The sequence below is a fragment of the Teleopsis dalmanni genome, chromosome 2 (assembly GCF_002237135.1).
Source record: "Teleopsis dalmanni isolate 2A chromosome 2, ASM223713v2, whole genome shotgun sequence".
In the NCBI taxonomy this organism is placed as follows: domain Eukaryota; kingdom Metazoa; phylum Arthropoda; class Insecta; order Diptera; family Diopsidae; genus Teleopsis; species Teleopsis dalmanni.
Window position 1 is genome coordinate 20,452,495 of NC_051847.1, and position 24,847 is coordinate 20,477,341.

Genomic DNA, 24,847 nt, shown 5'->3' on the forward strand with positions numbered 1-24,847 from the left:
GACTAGTACTTTCTATTTTAACAATAAATAATTGGAAAAGTGTGAACTATGGTGGTGATATGAGATAAATATAATAAACGTTTGGATCCGTGCGCTTAACAATTAGAAAACATCATTTCTTAGAATTACGAATTAGGCAGTAACTAAATTGACGCCATCGATGTTATAGCCAGAACTGTGTCAAGAGGTAAAAGAAGAAATGTGATTAAAATAGATGATATTGTGAAAATTTAATATAAATTTGTATCAGGAATATGTATTATTTTTAATATTTCTATAAATGAGGATTAATTCATAATGGAATATATGGCTTCCAATTACTTAAATTTTTTAAAAAACCCTTAAGACATATGTACAGTGCACATTCCTTATGTGAGTTTACATAACTCTATATCTTCCAAAAATTTACCACTGTAAGTAGTTTTGATATAAAATCACAAATTCAATACGTACACTAACATATAAAGAATGAAATAATAATGTGCTCTGATTGATTGATTTCTTAAAGATTGTTTTCACTGATTGATTTAATAGACATTTTTAGACATAAATTTTGAGAAATCTCATTCGTTAATATACTCATTTTGTTGTTACCTTCCAAGTGAAGACTTAAGATATTCAACAGTCTCAAATATCTGTTCATCTTACGGTCGAACAGCATACACACCTTTTGCCAATAAAAAAGAGTGGTTTCAAAAATGTAATATAAAATGAAATCAAAATAAAAACTATATAAACACGACAAAAAGATATATATACATAAATATTGTACAACTTCATTGTTCATTCCACGAAATTCGTACAGTAATATGCAAATCTTGGATGCTAATCATTAAGCAAATACCAGTATCCAGAAATCGACTGACTCCACTAACGCATCCATCGAGTAAAAATGAACCATCAATTAGCGATTTCATTTATGGTTAATGTGCCGAATTTATTTACATGCACTTATATACACACATGTGCACATACATTATGTATATTCATTTTATCTTTAGTTCTCTTAAAATTTTTATTTTGGTTTAAGTTTTATGAGTATTTTGAGTGCTGACCGTTTTTGACGTGCCTCATATCGCAGAGATAAGCTCTTCAAAGAAAAATCTTAATTTTAAATTAAACTGAGTTATAAACACTTTAGGTTAACGTAGTAGAGATTCATTCTATTACTAATTTTTTTTCTATAAATAAAAATTCATATCTAATATAAAATAGAGATAATTTTTATCGCAACTTAAGTTTTGTGCAAAAATGTAGATATATAGTATTTCTCGATGCACAGATTTGCACGTAGAACTCACTAGTAAATGTTAAGTAGTGAAATTTATATAATGAGTTTAGTTTTTGCTGAGAAGTGACTTACATGTTTATATTCATAAAAATTACACACTTATTTTGTATGCTTTGTTTATGCTTTAGTTGAAGAAAAAAATATTAATGACTATAGATTTAGGTTACTGGGTCCCATTCTACAATAAATGTTCTCGCTTATCTGTACAATATTACTTTTATTGCATTCATGAATGCCATTGAAAGTAAGTGCTGTCGCCATTTCATTTAAGAAAAAGCATAAAAATGTACTTATAAGAGAAAGGGCCATCAGCTTCACTGATAGGTGTGTATCGAGACGCCAGCTTTTAAAGTCAATGTCAAAGTAAAATTATTGAAGTTGCTGAGAAGTGAAGTAAATTACTTTAAAAATGTTAAGTGAAATGTCACAGAAATCGTGTTAATGTCTGTTAAGAATTTTTATTTTGAAATATCATGGCTCAGCAAACATAAAAACGATCCGCTTCAGCGTTTGCGCCAATGATTAGTCAAATGAGGTTTGGTTTGTAATTTTTGGCACATGAAATTCTAGAAAGAAAATAATGAAATTGGCTTTCTGTGCCTTTAGGCATTCTTTGTGGTATTTATAATATATGACAATGACTGAATTATATTTGATAAGCCGTGAACATTTTATTTTAGTTTATTTATAAATTTTTTTATCATTTTTCAACAATTTTTGTGTGGTCTTTGAAGAAAGAAAATTACAAAAAAAATGTTGGAAGAAAGCATTTATATGCTAATATAATTAATGCTGTTTTTAAATACTTAAGTTCTTCTTAATTTATCTTGAAAAAGCAAGATATTGTAATGCTAATAAGTTCAAGAAATAAATTCTTGTATTCTGTAAAAAATAACAGCTTTTTTAACGTATTCGTATGTCTGGATTTTGATATGGTCGAAAACATGTTTCTGCTCTTTTTTAATTGGGGTACAAGCATACGAGATTATAAACTGAAGAACTACTAAGGATGGATTGTAATCGTGTTGTTTATAATACTTTACAACTAAGCGATTTAAATAAACTTTTATTTTGCGATTATTAAATTCTATAATTATAATTAAAAATTATATACAAGTAAATTATACAAGAAATTTGTTTTGTACAGAAAACGGGGTAATCGTGAAGAAATTTTCAAATCCAAATGCAGCTGTACCTGGATATCGCTAAATGTTATCAGTGCTTATTATTGGTGGATTTTGCAAACATCTATGATTCAATTATCGGTATATAATTTTATGATAGCAAGCATAAAGTATTGAACCCTGTCGAATTTGCATCAGTTGAGCATGTTAACAAACAGATCCAAAGTACACTTATAACATGTTTCCATTGCTTACTTAGTAAGTTACTTAAGTAACTTTAATATTTTGTCATTTCCATACATCACAAAAGAAATTAAATATATAAATGATATATTAAATCATTTGTATATATTTATTTAATAAATGCATTACATATTCAATTAATAAAACCAACGATTTTAATAAATACTTATTTCTTCAAATCGTTTGTTCACAGCTCAGCTTTTGTTTGTTTACATTTAACATATAAAATATGTGACACATATTTTAAATTTTGTTAATTTCCCTTTTGGGAAATTTATTTTTAAGGTTTGTATACGCTATTTTTAGTCATTTACCTTGCTTAATTTTAAAGTAAGTTAAAAACCACTGAAACTTTCTGTATGATTAATGAAATGTACTTAGTAAGTTAAATTTTTGTTTTTATAAATTAAGTTAAACTTATTTAGTAAGCAGTGGAAACATATTATTAATTTACTTTATTCTGACTACGAGTTTAACTCTAAAAAATTCATTAATTCTAAAATATCCATTGAAAAAATCTTTTGATGATTGGACTATTCCTTGACGTAGGTGGATTATTTTACACACATGCTTGAAGTACATGTAAATAATCAAATTTGATAAGTAATATATATTTTATGCTTATTTGACGTATTCCCAGTATTTTGATGACGTGGTAGTACATTTTTTGTTTTATAAAAATACATATTCGTTTATTCATAAAACTATTAATCAGCACCCTTATTTTTTTCTTTTGTAATTATTATTACTATCAACAGGAGAAAAAAATATTACAGCATATTGATTAGTGTAATAATAGATTAGTAGGAAAAGTTTTTTAAAATCATTGGCTAGTTCGCCTTAAAAGCGACGTAGTTTTCACATTATAAAATATTGAAAATAAGATATCCTTTCTTTAAAAAATTAGAAGCTTATAGTAAATTGCAGTTAGTACATGTATTTATCAAATCAAAGCAATATGTGCTTTCTACAAAATTCAACCTATTTTGTATCTTTTTTATGAAACTAAAAAAAATTTCTTTTCCAGAACAATATGTTACTTTGTTAAGTGTTTTGATATTAAATGAGTATATTTATTTAAATTGTATAACAGAAAAGTATTTTTTAACCTCAAACTCATTTAATTCAATATAAAAGATAAACTAAACTAACGTGTAATAAATAAATATTTTTCCATAAATGAGAACAATTGTGGGAAAAGCTGTCAGCTTAGTCACGGTCCGCAGTGGAGAGCTACTGTGCATGGTTTTTAAAGATTTAACGAGTATTTTAAAATACTTAGAGATAAGATACTAGTATTTTTATTTTTCCTTAAATTCCACATGCATGGAAAATGAATTTCAGTATTTCATTAAATGGCGCGGTACTGTGCTGCGAGTCTTTATGCACATTAGATACATATAATGTATCTGTATTATTATGTAGCATAAATGTTTGTGTATTATCCCATTTTCAACACTTTCTATTTTATTTCAATTTTTTAATTTTTTAATTTTTGTAAATTAAGATAGTTTTAGTTATAATTTTATTTTGATATTTCATGCTTAATTCTGTTTTTTATTTGATTGTATAAAATTGTGAAATTTTTGGCAATTAATTAATTAAATTTCAATGAAAGCATTTCTTTGCTGAAAAATACAAATTAAAATATAAAAATTATTCAGTTGAAGTTAAGTCATTAATTCAGTGAATAAGTAATATGTTCATTTTTGTCTTTTTTTTGTTTTTTTGGCAGGCATAAAACAAAATTAAATTAATTTCTTTTCATATGAAATCATATGCAATGCTATTCCGCAGTAATTCATTTATAATGTTTCTTTTACGTTCACAATTTTATTGTTTTGTATTAATTTACTGTATAATTAGGCATGCTGTCAAGCATAGATTATTTGATTTGATTTATTTTTAAAGTTTTTAACAAATTTTTTCTTTGTTGACACAATGCAGTTGGATGCCAACAACTTTCACGAATGCATTACTCATGCACTTTTGTATCTTAAAGTAGTAGTACAAAACTATCATTCATTGTAAAAGCCATTCGAAAATCCCCCCTTCATTTGACATGTTTAAATCACAAAATTTTTATACATTTTCTATTGTATTTAAAATGATTTGGTTAACTGCCGTGATTTCAGTGTGTACAAGAAATTATGCCGTTGACGTATTGTCAGACTTGCCGACAGACAGTGAAATACATAAAGTAGCACTTAATGCTTAAATTTGTTTTTTCAACAAATGAAAGTGCATATTTTGATGTATTCATTTAATTAAATAATTGTTATCTTTTATTAGTTTATTTTTTGTACTTAATTGTAAGAGGATTTATTGCTTTATTAACATTATTAATACAAAAAACTTACTATTATACATGAGTTGATTTAGATTTTAGTGTTTTTTTTTCACTAGAGTACATACATAAAATAATATTCCCAGTCTTATGAAAAAAAAAGTGCAGCAAAAAAGCACGAAAAAGCTTCTTGGATGTAAAATAAGTTTTTATAGCGCTTACAATTTTTACTGTAGAAACAAGTAAAGTTGATCGTCACCATTTCTAAAATGCATATAGTTTTTACTTTCTTTATAAAGGAAGATGTCAACATTACCGTCATTAAAGAGAGCATCAATTATACTAAATTTTAATTAAACACGCTGGAGTCATAAAAGAGTTTACACATAAGCTCTATATTTGTTATAATAATGGTGAGCGTAATTTTATCAATTAAAGAGCAAAAACCAAATAAAGCCAGGTTTCAGTATATTTCCACTTTGACTTACTCGGAGTGTCAAATATATTATTTTTATTTAAGTAACAAAATTCTAATCCCACCTGAGTTTGTTTCAACTTGTATATTTTGTACATTTTGTATTAAAATGAATTACATTTTTTAAATACATTAGACTTTGTCAGGTTATATTTATACATGTATATATAATTTCGAAAAAAAGTGCAACCAAATAGCATTAACGAGTTTTTTTTAGAAAGCATTTAAGCAAAATTTAATGCGTGTTTACTAGCATTTGAATGAGTCTTCGATTAGCTTTTCCATTCAGTTCAAAAATCTTGCATTTTTTTTTTTGGAGATGGAAACTAATTCAATGCCAAAGTCGCTTTTGAGCTGGGAAATGGTTCAACAAATTTCATTCTGTCAGAGAACAGCAACGATGAGAAATTACTATTGCTAATAACTGCTAGGCTCAGTCAGAAACTGTTTGATATACATCTTCCCACATAGATTGATATATAGATTAATTACTTCTCATGTGCTTATATAGATATTATACAGGTCGCTAATACTGTATACTACCTGAGCGCTTAAATTTGATAGAGAGTGATGACAATTGTTGGTATAAACAATTGTATTTATATTAATTATGTTATTAAGGTACTATCTTATGGCTTTTGTTAGCTATAGATATTTTTATTGGTATGGAAAGTAAGAATGGTGTCCAATCCAATCCAATCTTAAGCAGTTTTCATAATTTTAATTAAATCAAAGTCTTTTATTGGTGGCCAATTTAATAATAAAAATCATTGTGTACAGATGTCATCTAAAAAACTTATTTCTATTTTCACCTATAACATGATGTCTAATCACCTTTAAGTTTAAAGTTTACTGTACGTATAATTACATTCCAGTCCTCAACCTCTGATTAGACCTTCAGGGTACAGTGAAATTTTTATTTACAAATAAGTTAATATTGAACAGTTTTTGGAATGATGCAATAAAAAAAGTACGAGTATATGCCAAAAATCTCACTTATTTTCTTAATAAAAGTTAACTATTATTTTCATTTGCAATAATAAGATTTAGTTAAAATTTGCATTAATTATGGTACTTATTTCAAAATTATTTCATATACTCATAAATTTCATATTTTTTTATTATAATGCATGCTTTTTATGTGTCTACTACTTTCTTCTTCAGCTCATAGCTTATAGCTCTTTAACTTTACTTATTATTAACTGTGATGATGTATTGAAACGCCTACATTCGCCCTGCTTATTAGCAAACTGTAAAGTTCACTGTCATTACTTAACATCTTCACTATAAGCCGCTGCTGAAGTTAACATGTGCAACCGAATATCAACAGAGAAGATGGTGCTTTCACTTTTAATAGAGTTCACATTCAAGGCAATCGGAACGAAGTGCGCCCATCGAAAGAAATTTTTATTTGTACTACGAGTATGTCACTAAAAAATTTTATTATAAATTTTATTATAGTTTCAGCAACTCAATTAGCAATGAAAAATTATTGAGTGGATAACTACAGTGGAGAATTTATAAAGAAATCTCTAAAGTAAAATTTATAATTATTTTGAACTTTGTTCAAGTAGAGCTGAAGTAGAGGTAGAGGCAATTAATATTTAATATAATTTAAAAATATTTTATAAAGAAATTTAAAATTAAAATTTTTTAATCTTTTAATTCAATGAGTAATGTGCAACAGTACTATAACAGTACTATATACTAACAGTACAATAACATGTACTGTAACAGTACTATGTACTATATAGGTATGTTAGTATATAGTGAGGAAAACTAATAATTTCGCTTCTGAACTAAAATTTTCAATTGAATATTTTTTTATCACTGATTTTATTTTAAATAAAAAAAAAATCAGTCACTAAAATTATAACTTTAAAGCTAATAAAACGAAATCAAATGACAATGCAAATGATGACGTTTGCAGTCATTATAACGATTGTAACTACGAAGACTACAATCTCAGATAGACAACAAATGACGGCAGATTGATGAGATGTGGCACAAATTCAGTGGAGTTTAATCGTGAATTAGTGCTTGTCTCGGCAGTAAATCTTTTATGTGTTTTTTCAAGGTACTCGTATAGACGGTACTCCTATTAGCCTGGTAAAATTAAGAAAACAGTGATGGCAAATTTGCGTAGGTACAGTACGATATCTGTTGTCGGTTGTTTAGTTTTGTTAAAAGCGTTTGTGCAACATTTGTTGGTTTTTGTGGTTGTGGCAGCTTTTCCGACAGGTGTACGTTGCTAATTTATAAATGAGAGGAGATTTGATTAGGTTTTAAATTACATTTTATTACTTATTGCAAATCAATTACTGAATATATTTTTGTAATTTGTGTGATTTTTTTTTTCTCAAAGAGACCTTGTATTAAAATCTGAGAACTGTGTAATTTGTGCACCCATGAAAATGAGTTATTAAAATTATTTAAGATAATTCAATGGTTCTAGTGATAATGATGAGCATTTGAGTGGAGCTTTATAATTTTAAGTAACAAATATCGATAATTGTTAATTACATTTTTGGCAAAATTCTAATAAATATAATAGTTATAGTTTGCAAACTAATGTAATGTACTTGAAGTTTAAAATACCTTTCTATTAGTTTTTCACATTAGATTTTAGTACTCTTGGTTAGACATGTTTCACAATGATGTTTTTAGAGTGAATCAGTATGGTTGTTACTTAACAATATGATTTATTTAGAGACAACTTCCTTGTTAATCGTCGGTCTTGATCTTACTTTGATTCGTCTGTTTTTCTGTTCTAATTTTTTTAGAGTTTCTTTACAGGTTTTTTACATAACTCTTAGATTGAAGTAGTGGTCCATATGACGCCGAGAGTCTCGACGTGTCTCCTATTTCTATACTTTCTGCAATTGTCTTTTAACGATAGAATATTGAACTGCTGTAAGCTTTTTCAGATCGATGTACAAGTCAATGGTAGATAATAGCTTTATGTATATTTGTTAATTTAAACATTCATAAAATCAATTGAATAGTTATAGATGTCATTTATAATAGTATAGTGTCGTATTTTTGAGCAAGATAAGATATATTTATCTTAGCTGCATGTCAATCTGAGTTATTGGAAATTGTGGAGAATAACTACTGGGAGAATTGAGATTTGTGGAGAATTGTGCTTCCAATGAATGACATCAGACTGTTGTTAACAAGGTTAAAAGCAATCGCACTTGACTGTAAGTCTTACCTAATTATCTACAATATTAGTGGGTGTACGGTAAAAGTGTCATATAGAGTATTTTATAGCACTTTTTCAAAAATTTGTCCAATTAATAACATTTTTAACTATAGAATAAAATAAATCTATTATAGGTCGTGAACGGTTCATGATGGGTGTAAGTAGCAAGGACTATTGTAATAACATAAGTGCTATAATGATGGCGTGAAAGAAATTATTGAAGACTTCTCATGACACAGTTTTTTTTAAACGTTTCAAGATCCTCATTTAATTATAATTCATCGGTTTAGTGACATTTGGCGCTATATTGAACTTTTGAGACTTATTATTTTAAGCAATTTATTTTTTATAGGAAAAAAATTTCCAAAATGTGTTAGTGTGATAAAAACAATTTATAAGTTCAGAACAATTTTGTATCTTTTTACGACCTTTAGAATTACTTCACATGTCTGTTATTATAATAAATTTTGCAAAACCTTGCTCATAAAGGGCTTTTCTATCCATTTGTGTAGAATAGGGTATTTCGTAAGGTTTGAAAAAAGGCAATAAACACGTAGCAGTGATTAACCTATAACTTTTATTTACAACACGAAGTTTGTTATGGAATTTTAACAAATAAAATTATTTATAGATATTTTTATAATATATCTTGTGTACGAATGTAATTCAGATTAGTTATTCTTACTTACTTCCTGCTTCATTGTAGATAAATTAATTTTTCGAAAGTTAATTGTGCAAAATAATAGCCTTAAAATATATATTATTGCCTATTAAAACACAATGAACACAAAATGTTTACACTGCAATTGTTATAAAATTATACTAAAAGTACTTCAATTACTACGAACGATATTGTTTGATAATATAATAATATAAATACATAATAGTAAAATACTCAGTTATGCAACCGTATTAACAGTAATGGCAGTAGTAAAAGAAAAAAGAAATGCAGATATTAAAGGAAAAGATGCATTTGTATATTTATAAATGAATCTATATATGAATATATATATGTGTATTTAGTGTACAAGACTGATATGTGCAGTGATAGATAAAGTCAGTTTTTGAAAGCAAATTGCTTTAAGTTGCCAACAGTCGTCGTTACTCAATTTGTGGATTGCTGGAAAATGTAAAATTGATTAAGTTTGTTCCATTTGATTTGTAATTCAATTAATTTAATAATGTAAGCATATAAATCGAGATTGTATCAATCTTCCAAATAAGTTATAAATTAGGAAAAGGAATATATTAGTTTAGTTGTGTGTTTGAGCCAAAGTAACGATTTAACACAAGTTAACAGCCAGAGGCAACAAATTATAACAAAGCCATTACGAGGGTAGACTTAAATGTTTTTTGTTAAATGTTTTTTTTAATTATTTTACTTTTTCTCTTGATTTTTGTAAATATCAACTAAGAACTAATAATAAGTTATCGCTGCTAAATGCAGTCAATGCAAAGTTTCTTCTAATATCGTTACCATGTCGGGTGTTATTCTTCAAGAGGTGGGCTTAGAAAGTGTAGTTCCTTTTATGTCGCTGGTTTCCAGTGCATTTGGGTAAGATTGCTAGAGTTTTATGATTCTTGAGTTTGACTGTGTTCTGCTGACAATTACATCTGTGATTGTGCTAATTCGAAGATGAATATTCGTGTTTTTCATAAACCAGAGGAGTTTTCCAATATTTGATAAAGAAGCAGAGCTCCAGAGTTCAAATCCGTACGTCCATATGGGTTTTATCATTGTATTTCTTATAAATAATTCAACATTTTTTTTTTACAAATATACAAATTATCAATCCACAAAAAGTATTTACTGTCGTTAATTTATACAAACAGTATTCGTTTTCATTATTTTTTCTCTATATTTTATACATCACTTTTATCTGGGTTCTGATCCATGTATAAAAAATTATTTGCAGCTACTATATATCTTCCTCTAAGGAGACTTGGCCACCTTTTAAGGAGCTTGCCATCTTTCTATGGAGCCCTGCCCTTATTCTAAGGAGCTTTGGTCTCTTTCTAAGCAGGCTTGGTCTCCTTTTAAGGAGTCTTGGCCTCTTTTGAGGAGCCTTGACCTTCTTTTTAGAAGCCTTGCCCTCCATTTGAGGAGACTTGGCTTCCTTTTAAGAAGACTAGGTCGTAGCCCCTTTCTAAGTCGAAGTCAATACGATTGAAGTCAATGCGCTTTGGCCCTTGATGGGGCCAAAATTAGCAAGGTTAAAAAGAAAACCGTCAAGTTCCGTATTTCGGAGAGAAGAAAAAGAGTAAGACCACCAAAAAAATAAACAGAAGACGTGCGAAGCAGGAACTTTAAAAGAAGCGAAGCTATGAATTGTGACGAATGACGCGCAATTGTAAGCGAGCCAGTGGCTCATCCTGGGCAGTAATTGTTATGCTCATGATGATATATACAATGTATACCATTGAAATATTTTTGAAAGCAATTCTTATGTTGATGATAACGAAACTATATACAAAATTTACCATCAAAACATATTTGATTTAAATTTTTCCAGTACAAATTGAAAAGTCTCAATAATAATTTATTTAAGCTATACTAAATTATTTTTAAATAATTTTAATGTGTGTTTAAAAGATATTTACAATTTTTGTTGTAGTAATTTTAATTTACATTTAATTTCTTACGTAATGTACCTATAATAAAATATTTTTACTTTAATTCACTAATTAAAAAAAATTAACTTAGTTACCTCGTAACATCAATAGTGGAATAGTAAAAAATAATAATAAAATTGAAGTAGTGAAAATGATATTGTTTGAATTAAAATTAATGGCAACGCAATGGTAGCTACAGCAACAGTCATAGCAACATACAATTTCAATCGATTACCAATAATTGCTACAATTCCATGCAGCACTGCAATGGCTTACATGTGTTGCTGCAGTAACTGTGGGTATTACCAATTTCGAAGCGCATATGCAGTGCACACTTGCAATGCAATTGCCACAAAAAATAATTTCGACTTACTCATTAATTTGTTACTTAATATTACTAACAAATATTAAAGTTGTAAAGTTGTAAAATGTGAACCAAAGAACAACGAATGCAACAATGCCGTTCGATTTCGACGTCATAATGAATTGAAAGTGAGCGTTTGTTTGAAATCAAATAATTAATTGTAATTTTATTTGAATTATAAAACGAAATAAACTTAATAAAGTTGTATACAATTTAATTTAAGCATATGTGAAATTAAATTTAATGAGATAAGAGCATTAAATATATATATACTTGATTACGTATCCTGCACCAATTGTGTTTCACAATTCACTTTAGCTCTGAAACCAATATATTTTAAATAACTCTAAATTGAAACATAAATTGTTTTTTTTTAAAGATTGACAGAATTAAGAATTCAATGTGGTAGAAAACCAGTTATAAAGAGCATTTTCCAATTATAATCATTTAATTAATAGCTTTTAGTATTGGGATCATTGGGATATATGACTAATTCCTTAGACAATCCATTCGTTAATCGAATAGCTAGTTAAATCAGATGACTATATATAATTGACTACTCTACATAAATACCGCATAATGTGTAACCGACAGAATTTAATCACTCTTCAAGGGTTTTTATTATATTGGACGTAAGGGATAATAATAAGCTATTTATAATGTAGCTTATAAATAAATAAATGCATTTGATTTAAGCATAGACATAATTATTAAATAAAAAATAAAAACAATTTGATTTCATCAATTAAATTCTTAACCATTTTTGTATTTCGAACTAATAAACTAGTCCAGTTCAGATGTTAAAATGAAGCCCCAACACTTCCACCGCTTAAATAATAGCTAGAAATATTTTTAGCGAATACTCGTTAGAGTATATTTTATATTTTATTTGATTATATTACTATCAATTAAGTTCTTAACTATTTTATATTTTATTCTGAACTAATAAACCAGTCCAGCTTGGATTTTGAATTGAAGTTCCAACACTTCCACCGCTTAAATAATAGCTAGAAATATTTTCAGCGAATACTCGCTAGAGTATTTTTTATATTTTATTTGATCGTATTACTAGCAATTCAATTCTTAACTATTTTATAATTTATTCTGAACTAATAAAAATGTCGAGTTCAGACGTTGAAACAAAGTTCCAGCACTTCCACCGATTAAATAATAGTTAAAAACATTTTTTAGCGAATACTCGTAACTAGGTATATCAATAATAATTGCAAGTATGAGTAAACAGAGCTGACTTCATATACTTAACCATGACCTACCAGCGATTGAAGTGAATTGTCTTAGTTTTCTACAAATAAGAAATATATTGAGTAATGAGTTTTTACCACAGAAATCTATAACTCGAACATTAAACAAAATACAAAAAAAAAAAACATAAAACAAACAACAATACATAATTAATAAATTATTTACACTTCAAAGGAAGAGTAAAAAAAATTTATATGCAACTACCAATTAGTAACGATTCGCTACTCGCTACTGCCACTATCGGCGGAAATGCAACCCAAAGACATACTTAACTAATTGACTTAACGCTTTTCCATTGCAACGCTTTCCACCACATTTACAATTGCACAAGTATTTACTATTACTAACACACATTCACACAAACGCTGAATTACACAATTTATCATTAAGTAAATAATAACAATTATAGCTTTGATTTTTTATTTGTTCACAATTTTTTTAAGAGTATCTCACTAATAAAACCATTTGAACTGATTACATTGTTGATTTTCTTTATCATTGCAGTGCAGTAAGTAAAACAGTCGTCAGTGGCATAACATGTTGGTAACAACTCAGTGGGAGCAGCAAGCAGCAAACAGCAAGCACCAAGCAACACTTAACAGCTTGAAACAGATTTGATTTACGTTTGATGTCCAGCTCAGGATATAGAAGTTTTATATAATTATAAGCAACATTTGAAGTAAGAAGCAACGTTCATTAATTCAAAATGCCATATTTTCCTATACAACATAGTAAGAGCAGCCACAAGATGAGCAGCAACACCTCTTTGGACAATACCTCAGATCAGGATTATAGTGAATTCCTGAATGAGTATTTGCTGCAAACCAACTCGCCCAGTAATGAACCGGAAATACAGTATGAAGGTATGTGGTATACTTATTATTTTTGTGATATAAATTCATTTAAATATATGAAATTTTTTTTTGTAGAGGGTGAAATGGAGGCGGAATGGCTTATTGCAGCCGGATATCCACAGTTAACAAAGCCATTTGAGCAGGTAATTGCATATAAGAAGTTGGATATAGTTTTCTATTATTATGATATATACAATGAATATGAAGTTATAATTGTGTGAGAATAGTATTTAATCAAGACTGGGCCCTTGTTAACTTTGTCATACAGTTTCTAATGCACTGAAAAGGATTTCACAGACTCTCTAGCGTATACATATTGTTAATCAGTTTGATAAGACGAGTTGATCTTATCATATTAGTCTGTTTGTCTGTCTGTTTCAAAGTAAACTGTATATCTATTTGAAATAGATGAATGAAATTGATCACGCAGAAACTCAACAGCACATACTTTTGTCTGTTAATTTGTCTATTTTAACGTGAACTTCTATTTTAGTTTCAAAAAGACGATTTTAATTATTTGTGCAGTATGCTTTCAGCTATATATGTTGAATATACGTATTTATCCACACAATTGAGATCGGGTAAGATAAATTGTCAGGGATAAAATGTTAAACATTCGTCGAAACAATTTAGATCGGGTAAGATAAATTGACCTAATTATGTCAGTCTGTCAGGGATAATATGTTTAACATTCGTTGAAACGATATCATCGATTGACCATATATCCATATAGTTGCAATTAATACTGATATATCTAAAAACATATTTTCTCATCATTTGTACTTACTTGATTGGATTTGAGTATGTACTATTTACTTAGAGGCTTTAATTTATAACATCAAGCGCAACTATGCAATAATGTCTGAACCTCGCTTTCTGATTTCCTTATAATAAACATTATAGAATGATGGTAATGGTTTTACATATTATATCTGTGATATATTTCTAAACTGTGCTTATAATAAATGTCTTGTGTTTATATATAGAATAATGCTTTTCTATTTAGTTAAATCTCATAGTTGGTTTTCATAACATGTAGACAGAAACCGTTCACCGGTAAACCGGTTAAAATATAACATATTGTATCTTGATTTACTGTTTACTGTTTATTAATCAACAGTAATATCCCTGCGCATCTAAATTATATAAATTAAACTTACTCTACCATTTTTATTATTTTCTTGGCAGATAAAGATCTCTCAATGTTAGCCATAGTGTTTGTTATAATAGTTCATCGGTATATTTAAAAAGGCCTTGATCTCCTTTAACCTCGCTTTTGCTATATGTCGGACAACTATAGATTATATGGTTTTTGATATATGCGTATTTGTATTAGTGGCATAAATATTTAGAAGGGTTATTTTTTTTAAAAAAATTAGAGAATTCATGGAGTATTCTTGTTGGGACATTGCATGTATATTTTGTTAACTAAAGTACTTTTAATAATTGTACGAGACGATGTGTAGAGTTTGCTAAATATTACTTTTCATGATAAAATTTTATTATTCAAAAACTTTTTTTATTTGAACATTATAGAAAAGAAAGAGAATCCACATTTTATATTTCTAGTAATCAGATTATACGACTTTATGAATATAATAAAACAATTCAAATATTTTAGAGTTCACACCGGCTCTACGATATTTCCACCACTTCTTCTGGTGACAGCTATAAATTATTATTCTTTTGATACATTTACAATATTTCTAAGACTCGAATATAGAGTTAACGTACCGGGTCTGTAATATTTCCACGGCTTCTTTTGTACAAAGCTTAAAATTATTATTCTTTTGATACATTTACAATATGTGTAAGACTTTGATATAGAGTTAATCTACTGGTTCTGTAATATTTCCAAGACTTCTCCTGTAAGCAACTATAAATAATTATTCCCTTGATTCATTTACAATATTTGTAAGACTCAGGTATAGAATTAATGTACCAGCTCGGTAATATTTTCATGACTTTTTCTGTAACCAGCTATAAATTATTATTTCTTTGATTCGTTTACAATATTTCTAAGACTCAGGTATAAAGTTAGTATATTGGTTCTGTACTATCTTTTGGAAATTATTATTCTTTTGTTTCATTTACTATATTTTTAAAACTCTATAATATCCCACGACTTCTCTGTAGGCAGTTAAAAGTTATTATTCCTTGAACCACAATATTTGTAAATTTTTTGTTTATATGTTCCAAACTATATTCACATACTACAGTATGTCTTTTGTATATATTACTATATATTTAAGTTGAAGCTATTTGAGCTAGTACATTTTTACTTTTTCTTAACTCGTGGTATTTTCAAAACCCCACTTTATGCCTTGACTAGATTATTGTTTATGACTTCATCAGACTAAGCAATAATTGACCTCAGATCTGCATATTCCTTACACAATAAATTGTACATATTACAGAATGAAATGATAATAATACAAAAAATCTTATAACATGAACTGAGTATATATATACTTTGTTTATATATAAATATGCAATATATGGTACTATATATAATTGGAAGAAATCGATATTTGTAAGCATGACTTAAGCATCAAACCACTTGTGTAAACAGTGGTGTTACGAAAAATAAATATCACCATAAAATATTTTTATATCAATAAACACAGATTAAGCAAAAATCCGACCTTTGGCAATAAAACCAAAACACTTCCTTTATTTCAGTTTATCGCCAAATATTAGTCTTCTACTAATATTTCAATATTTGATATCAATTCACACTTCAATCGCATATCAGCAATATTTATTTATTTTCGAGTACATTAGCATTTGACTTAGCTTCAAAATAATGAGTCTTCTGCATTACTCTACTATATATAAATAGTATACTATATATCCAAAAATTTGTATACAACATTTGTATATTTTTTAATCTTTTTCCTTAGGTACGAGCATAAATTTTACGAGTCTCTGCACATAAAATATGGCTTCAGCAGTTCAGCGTTTGTAAACCATTCCAGAACATTAGAATCTGATACGTTTATCTACAATTTCAATTTATTTGTTTTATTGGGGTCTATATAAGTGAATTTTTAATAAGAGTTTGCGTTATGTACGAATATTCACATATATAAATAAAAAGCAGAAAAAAACGAAGAAATATTATAAGAAATGTATAGCTTCGTTGACTATTTTTTGTTGATAAAGCCTTTTTTGTATCTAAGCACTGAATTCGGAGTTGGTGTTCACTGCACAAATGTTTGGCTTGAAAATTATTCGCAGTCTCAGTTCAGTCTCAGTTCAGTCTCAGTTTTAATGCGAATAAGTTCAAGTGTCTTCTGTTTATAAAAACTTATAATTATTTTTGTAAAAAAATGAGAAAATTTATTAAGTTTTGTACATTTCGGTGTTTGGTAAGTCGGCGCAGAGCAGAGATTTCACACAGATTTGTGCGTACTAAAGCTAAACGCCTTTAAAAGGACGTGTAATTATAAACAATTAAAACATCCTATCGATTGTGTATGAGAACAATAACAAATATCTAAATACAAATTATAATTGTACAGAATTACTTTTGAATATATGAAATTATAACTTTATGGTGACATAAAAAAATACTAAAAGTCCCGTACATTAACTCTACGAGGGCCATAATTCATAAACCATTCACAAAACCGTTTGGTTAAAATTTATGACGGAACATATGTCATTCGTTAACACTGCTCTGTACAATTTTCAGCTCTTTCACTTAAGTTTTTGCAATAAGTATCACTGTAAAAATTTTAATTACTAAATTTTAGTAATCTTACGAGTAGTAAAAATATTTCGGCAAATAACATATCAACAAGCAAAAACTGTTTAATATATCATTGTGTTGTGCTAAATAGCAAATATTTTTACAAATTTTACTTGCAAGAAAAAAAAAATAATTAAAAAAAAACTTGTCTCAATATATGGTATCTGTTGCAGGGTCTGGAATTAAACACCTCGGAGCTTGAACCAATACTCGCATCTCTATCCAAACCACATGCCGAAGCGATTAAACAGCGTGTGCGTGCACTCAATCACACTGTGCGGGGGCGCACAAAAAATCGGCAGAAACGCAAACCAGACATACGCGATGTTTTCCGAGATTTTGATGTGAGTTCTTAGAAAAGTGAAAATGATATCTCCAATCTATAACCTATTGAATTACTGTTATATTAATTTATATATTTTAACAGGAATCGAGCACTGGCACACGTTCACGAAGCGCAACACCTGATTCTCTTGATTCGATACATGGTGACGAGTGGGGCAACGCTTCAATGTAAGTTGTTAAGAAGCAGTCTTAATTTAAGCTGACACTATATCAGTGCATTGCATATAACATTTCAAACCAAATTTTGATGAATTACTTTTGCCTCCTTAGACCAAGTTTTGTAAGTGTTTTTGATACTGGCAATGGTGCGGACACAAATCATGGACATCATCAAACAATACAATTGGGTAAACATCTTAAACAGAAGTTACGACGAACCCCAAGTGCTCCACTTAAAGGATCAACAGATATATTTCGCGGTTCACATATACGATGCGATATACCAATGTACTCATCTGATGGTATTGAGTTATTAGGTTTTTCACGTATTGGAACTATACATATACCCAGAAACCGATCCGGTTCTGATCCATCGTGTTCAGTTGGGTAAGTACTTATAGCAACTTTGTCTTGGATTCAAATTTTATTTCCTTTAAACTTTTAGTTAAGTAGCATTTGATTTCATTACTATACAGATAGTTACTTGGTTCTGCTTACTTGTGTATGTTATGTTAGTTAAAACTTCTGATAGCTGAAGCTTGGACTTATATAGTACATTTGATTTTATAATCATAAAAACAATTATAATCGTTTCCCTTCCTTTGTGAAAGTTAAGTTGGTTAATCTTGCTGAAAGGTAAAGCTTTGAGTTAGGAGGCATATTTGGTTTCATTACCAAATATGCAATAATTATCGATTTACTTCCCTATGCTGGTTGGATTATGTTAGTCTGGCTGGCCGTAAGCCATACATATGCCTATTTATCCCTATCTACAACTGATTAAGTTAAACCTCTATGTACATTTTTCAAGCAAGCATTTTTATTTTGTAAATATAGAAGCTGCTTAAAACTCAATTCCTGATAATAAGCCACTAAACATTATTTAAAGTCTTTTTTGAAAACTTTCCGCACTTTAGTCCTCTTCTCCTCTTGAAGCATGGTGTATCTACAATAGATCTAAATCTTACTGTAATGGAAGGATTATGACAAATATCATTCCAGGAGTAGTTTGTGGCATTAGGCTCAGCATCAATGATACTGTGTGAGCTGGAGCGCACAGACGCTTGAGACCTCTGTGGACACCAGCGAAGTATTTGTTTCACAATGTAGTTCGGTGGGTTTCGAAGGGTATGGCCAATTTAACGCTATTTACTGGGCTTAATCTCAATGGGCGCCATTTGTTGATTTGTCCGGTTTCTATCCTAAGTATGATTGAAACTGAGACGCTGTGTGTTACAGTTCTAATATACACGCACCGTGCGATCAAGGCAGTTGCTTTATTATTTTTTAACAGTTTGTATTGAAAATTTTGATAATATTAGCAATATCAAAACATATGTATTTTCTGTATATTTTTACCACGACTTTTCGCAAAAACTTTCTCCTCTCCTGAAAAGTTATCGTAGCATCAATAATTAATTATCCGATTAAATTTACCGAATTAGTCCGTAGTTAATTGCAAAAATATATGTTAAAATTAATTTAATTTATAAAAATTATAGACGTGCTCGAGGGCAATTAATGCAGGACTCACACAGCGATAACAATACATCTTCAGGTGATTCTAGTGATGAATGTCTATCCAATACAGCACGTTCTTCGAACACTTCCTCTCCTGAGAGTACACCACAAAAAATTTTAAGTAAAATACATTTAGACACACCACCACAAAGTGTACAGAACTCACCGTCTTCACGTGATGGCATTAGTTTTGAGAGCATGTGCCGTGAGTCTTCTAGTCAAGATGAAATTGTAAGTATTAAATACTTTTAAAAGCTAATAGAAAAAAATTTATTAATATATGAAAAATCTTTTTCTCCTTATAGGATACTGTCGATAGCAGTGATACATCGATTGAATTTTGTTCAGATATTGACACAATAAACGAAACCGAGCTTAAACGCTTACAGCCTATATTTTGGTTAGAGTTAGCCACAATATTCGATCGTAATCACGTGTCATTGGATAAGAGGAAACCCTTCAAGAGACGACGCAAAGAAGAAGGTAATCTCTTTGGAGTTTCACTCAACGCCTTGATACGTCGTGATCAACAGATTACGGGTAAGGATTCAACATTGGTGCCGTTGTTCTTGGAAGGTGTGTTGGAGGAATTAACAAAACGTGGTGCTAGAGAGGAGGGTATTTTACGTGTCGCTGGACACAAACAAAAGGTATATAAAATCTCATTATGATGTTTTTATTTACTTAGATTATTTTCTATTTATAACGAATAGACTGAATTACTTTATAACGAATTGGAGTCGAGTTTTTACCAAAAACCAAAAAAATTTCCGCAATTACTGAGCTCGGCCAGTGTGCATGACTTAAGTGCTCTGCTGAAGCGCTGGTTGCGTGAATTACCTCAACCGCTGCTTAGCAATGAACTTATACAGCTTTTCTATCAATGTCATGCTTTACCAACTGTGGATCAAGCGAAGGCATTGGCAATCGTCTGCCAAATGTTACCGCATGAGAATCGTAACACATTACGTTCACTGATACGTTTTCTCAATTACGTCATAGAAAACAAGCAGTTCAACAAGATGAATATGCATAATGTGGCAACCATAATTGCTCCATCATTCTTTCCACCTCGTTATATCCATCCAACGGATAAGAACAGTATTGAGGAACAGGTTAAGATGGCGGCGCAGTGCTGCCGTTTAACGAATATGTTAATAACACGCGGAGAAGCGTTATTCCAGGTGCCAAATAATCTAATCGAAGAATCTAAATCGAACAAATCTCGTCAAGTAAATTCCGAACCTCAAACATTTTAAATGCAAAAACTAAAGTTAAAAATTATTATTTTTCACAGGGTAAACGTGGCTTACATCGTCGCGTGAAGGCTACTACTTCCTTATTGCATGTGGGTAGCAGCAACAATAATCACTCACTAAGTCCGAATATTGACAATAATGGCAACACCGTCACTCGTCAACAGTCAATTAACCCAAGTCACGTGCATCGTCTCATCATTTGATCAACTCCAAGCCACTTCCGTGCAGGAGCGCAAAACTGGTGTCTACAAGACGTGCTTAGTCGAAGCTCAAATTTATTACTTCAGTTTTATTTTTGCTAATTAATTTTAATCAGTTTTTTTAGTTTTTATCTTAAAATCCGTGCGAAATAGTTTTGTATATTTAATTTTAATTAAAATATGAATTTTTACTACAATGAACAAAATTATATATAAAACTATATTCTTTTAAATTATGTTAGTTGTAATTAAGTGAAGTGATAGAAATTTTGATTTTAAGTGCTTCCATGCTTAAATAATCAATATAATGATAAATTTTGATTTAAAAATATTTTCGCAATATATTTTTATATATAAAATTAAATTATATAAAAATAATTAATTTGACTCAGAAGTTTTAAAGGCCTGTGCTCATTTAACTACTGAGCAATAAAGACGTAAGCATTACTTATCTTTGGTAATTTGTATATAAAATATAATTTTAACTTATACGCATATACTTATATATATATATATAATATTTGTCATATACGTTTAATAAATATTTGTTAGTGATATGTGCTTGTGGCACATAGGCAAAGTGAATCATAAACTTAAATTCATTTCTTTAAAATTTTCTATTGAAAAGTGTATTTCAATTTATGTAAGCGTATCAGGGTTATACAAACCAATAAATAAAATAATTATTTTTAATTATCATAATGAAGAACGTCTTACCGTTTACTTAATTCGTAAAGGACATGGTTTCGATTTTTAGAAAAGTTTTAGAGTACAATACAACGTGTCTAATTTCCAGACTATATGTATGCAGTCCAGCTTCAATAACTTAAATATTTCCCTCGTTTAACAACTCTTTACTTACATATAGTGGGTTGTTGAAACAGCGAATCGTTCAACAAGTGGCTCCACTGAAGTGAAGGATTAGCCGAAGTAGACCACGAAACTACTTGGGTCCTTTTTCATCCTTTTATTCTCAGATGTCGTTAACAACTTTGTCTTTCTCACTAATTTAAGTGTGGATTCCAGACTACTGATAACGAACTTATGGCAGGTATGGAAATTAGCGAGGTGAATTAGTGTTTTCCATATAATATTTTCTCCGCTTTATAATGTCACGTGTGACAAAATAGATAATGCAAATCTTATGTGCGCAGCATATGTAGCAGAAGTCTTAGGTTATTACCAACATACGGATTCAGATAATGTGTCGATAAAAACTCTATTTGAAAAAAATTTGTTAGTATCAGTTGATATAATATTTTTGGATATAATTTCCTACTTGGGTAGGAATAAGGTTTATCCAACACTTTCACTTGCACTACTTGTTACATAAATCATATCTGTTTTACGGAGTTACTTATCGTATTGGATTAACATTATTTTGTTCTAAACAAGCGTAAGAATATAATGCATCAATTTGCGTACCATTGAAATAAATTCTGCCGTTAGCAATGTAAGTCAAAAATTCAATATATTTTAGTCCTTGAGGAGCCAGGGACATCTAAACCTTTGACTAATTCATTAGTTCACAGCACCAAGAAAGGAAAATTCAACTTCACATCGAATGAAATAGAAATTCCAACAGTCTTCCTGCGCAACTTTAACTGTTAATCACAGCTACCACGACATTCTCGTATAGAGCCAAAACAGTGCCCAGAACAGTCTAAGTTGTCTACTTAGACTACTACTTACCATTGGTTTTATATCAAAACAGTATAGAATGTTGTCTGATAGATTTCATTCATTTTTTTCCATACATATGATTTATCTTGTGAATAATATAATACCTATATCAAAGGGAACTCCACATCGACGACTTTTAAATATACCATCAAATTATGAGCTGTCTACTATTCTCAGCATATTCATTCTATCTAAGCAAGTAAAACGAGCAGAACGATGTTGAAGAGCAATCTTTGTATTTTTTTGTTCTTTCGCTTTTAAATTAATATATGGTTATTTACATCTGGACATTTCAAAGGGTTCGAATTTATTACGTTCTATTGCTTTAGACCTACTGCAATATCTGAGTTCTACTCTCGTTCTCGTTCTCAATCCTGCTTGTAGACTAGGTTCGTATGCAACATTTACAAGAGTTTGCTATATACCGTACGTTGATCTACTTAATCCGTTTGGTAATATATATGTATTGTATATGAGGATTATGAAGAAGGTTATCAAGGCTTAATAAGGGAATTGTTGAAACATTACCTCCAAACATATATAGACTTGGTCAGCATGACAAGATACAGTTTTTTGCTTCATTTAATTTTTTTGTATATTTATTAGAAATTAATATTTCTAAATACAAGTAAATACAAATATCACAAGTAAAACTATTAAAGCAAAAAATGTAAGTTGTGATATATAAAAATTGAATATATATTGTAAATGAACTCAAATAGAATTATTTCCATTAATAACTTAAAATTTAGTCAAAATAATTTCAGAATCCATTTTAATTAGTTTAAATAATAACTAATGTATCATAAGCCTTTACAAAAAAATTAATACTCATTAATCTCATCAAATAAAAAATTTATTAATTATTAAATAAATTATTTTATTTCATCGAAGAAGAACAGCAAAATGGGCGTTGGACTGTAAATTGTGGTTGCTGCATAGACTAAAAAGAAGCTATGTTTCTTGCACACTTCCAAATTTTTGCTTAAAAATTAGCACTAGATGGCAGTATCATGTAAATTGGTTGTGTTCCGCACTAGTTCTATTTCAATATCTATTTTTTATAAAATCTAATACAATATTTGGATATATATAAATATAATTATTTAGTAAGTGACAAGCAGCGCATAATATCTCTTTTAGGTAGTGGTGCATTCATAGCCTTTTATTAATTAATGTGATAAGTTACGAACCAATTAGGTATTGACGACAAAATAGGCCTGTATAATCAGATTGTTAGTAAGTTATAATCTTCGTCTAATTCTGAGCTATTTTTTTGGAATGATTATTGAAATGAATTGATTATTCCGTTTTTTTAATTATATATCAGGGTTCAGAAAAACACTGTGCTGTGCACAAAAATGCAAAACACCACGCACAAATGTTGTGCGATTCTAAAATTTCACACCACAAATGTGGTGTGCGAAAATTTTTGTGCACATCTTAAGTGCACATCTTGTGTGCACAAACGAAACGCACATTTCACACGAGTGTGGTGGAGTGAAATAAAACTCGCACACGCATTCGGTGTTTGTGCCGAAGTTATTTCGCACAGCACATTGTGTGTGCGGCAGCCAACATGCCCTCGCACACAACGTGTGCAGAAAAGAATACGAGAAGCACATTTTGTGTGCAGGCTCGAAAATAAAAATGCACCCAAATGTGCGGAGACGAAATGTCTACTGCACGTTTGTGTGAAATGATGATTTAAAAGCGCACAATATTATGACAAATATCGCAGCAAAATAGTACGGAAAACTGATTTGTATTAATTTTGGTCTTAATGCGAAATATTTTATTGAAGAAATAATTTTGTATTTATATTTTAATTTTGAATTTATTATTAGATTTACATTTATTGCTTATATTACTTATTTTTTTAAGGTTTATTAATTTAAAATATGGGAATAAAGTTAATTTCACAATGTACTTGAAAACTTTGTTATATTAAATAGGTACATGAATTTAATAGAGAAAGAGTATTTGTTTCGAAATGTTATAAGTAAAGAGGATCGGTTCTACGGATCGTACTTTGAAAAAATTAAATATATCAATTTTGGACTACTTCATAAAATTTTATTTAATAGTAAGTTGTACACTAAGATTCGTTAGTAAGGTTATAAAAAGCAAATTAAATATTTTTTACAACATAAATTAATTTTGTTATTAGATTTCAATTAATTTTTTATCTTTAATTACAGCTTAAA

At 29.2% G+C, this 24,847-nt stretch overlaps 1 protein-coding gene across 1 annotated transcript; it reads left to right on the forward strand.

The window, feature by feature from the left end:
* Nucleotides 1–13,374: 13,374 nt before the first annotated feature.
* LOC119681758 (rho GTPase-activating protein conundrum) lies at nt 13,375–21,082 on the forward strand. Its single transcript, XM_038095032.1, has 9 exons — nt 13,375–13,728; nt 13,795–13,862; nt 17,647–17,817; nt 17,901–17,986; nt 18,089–18,364; nt 19,480–19,729; nt 19,804–20,148; nt 20,212–20,730; nt 20,796–21,082. Exons 1-9 carry the CDS (start codon nt 13,572–13,574, stop codon nt 20,958–20,960), a joined length of 2,037 nt encoding a protein of 678 aa, XP_037950960.1. The 5' UTR covers nt 13,375–13,571; the 3' UTR covers nt 20,961–21,082.
* Nucleotides 21,083–24,847: the final 3,765 nt, after the last annotated feature.

What these genes read in the sequence shown, in the direction of transcription:
- LOC119681758 (XM_038095032.1), top strand. Translation starts at nt 13,572, where the DNA reads ATGCCATATTTTCCTATACAACATAGTAAGAGCAGCCACAAGATGAGC. An exon ending in GAGTGGGGCAACGCTTCAAT is followed by an intron (nt 17,987 to 18,088) that starts GTAAGTTGTTAA and finishes TTGCCTCCTTAG; the next exon opens with ACCAAGTTTTGTAAGTGTTT. An exon ending in CTTCTAGTCAAGATGAAATT is followed by an intron (nt 19,730 to 19,803) that starts GTAAGTATTAAA and finishes TTCTCCTTATAG; the next exon opens with GATACTGTCGATAGCAGTGA.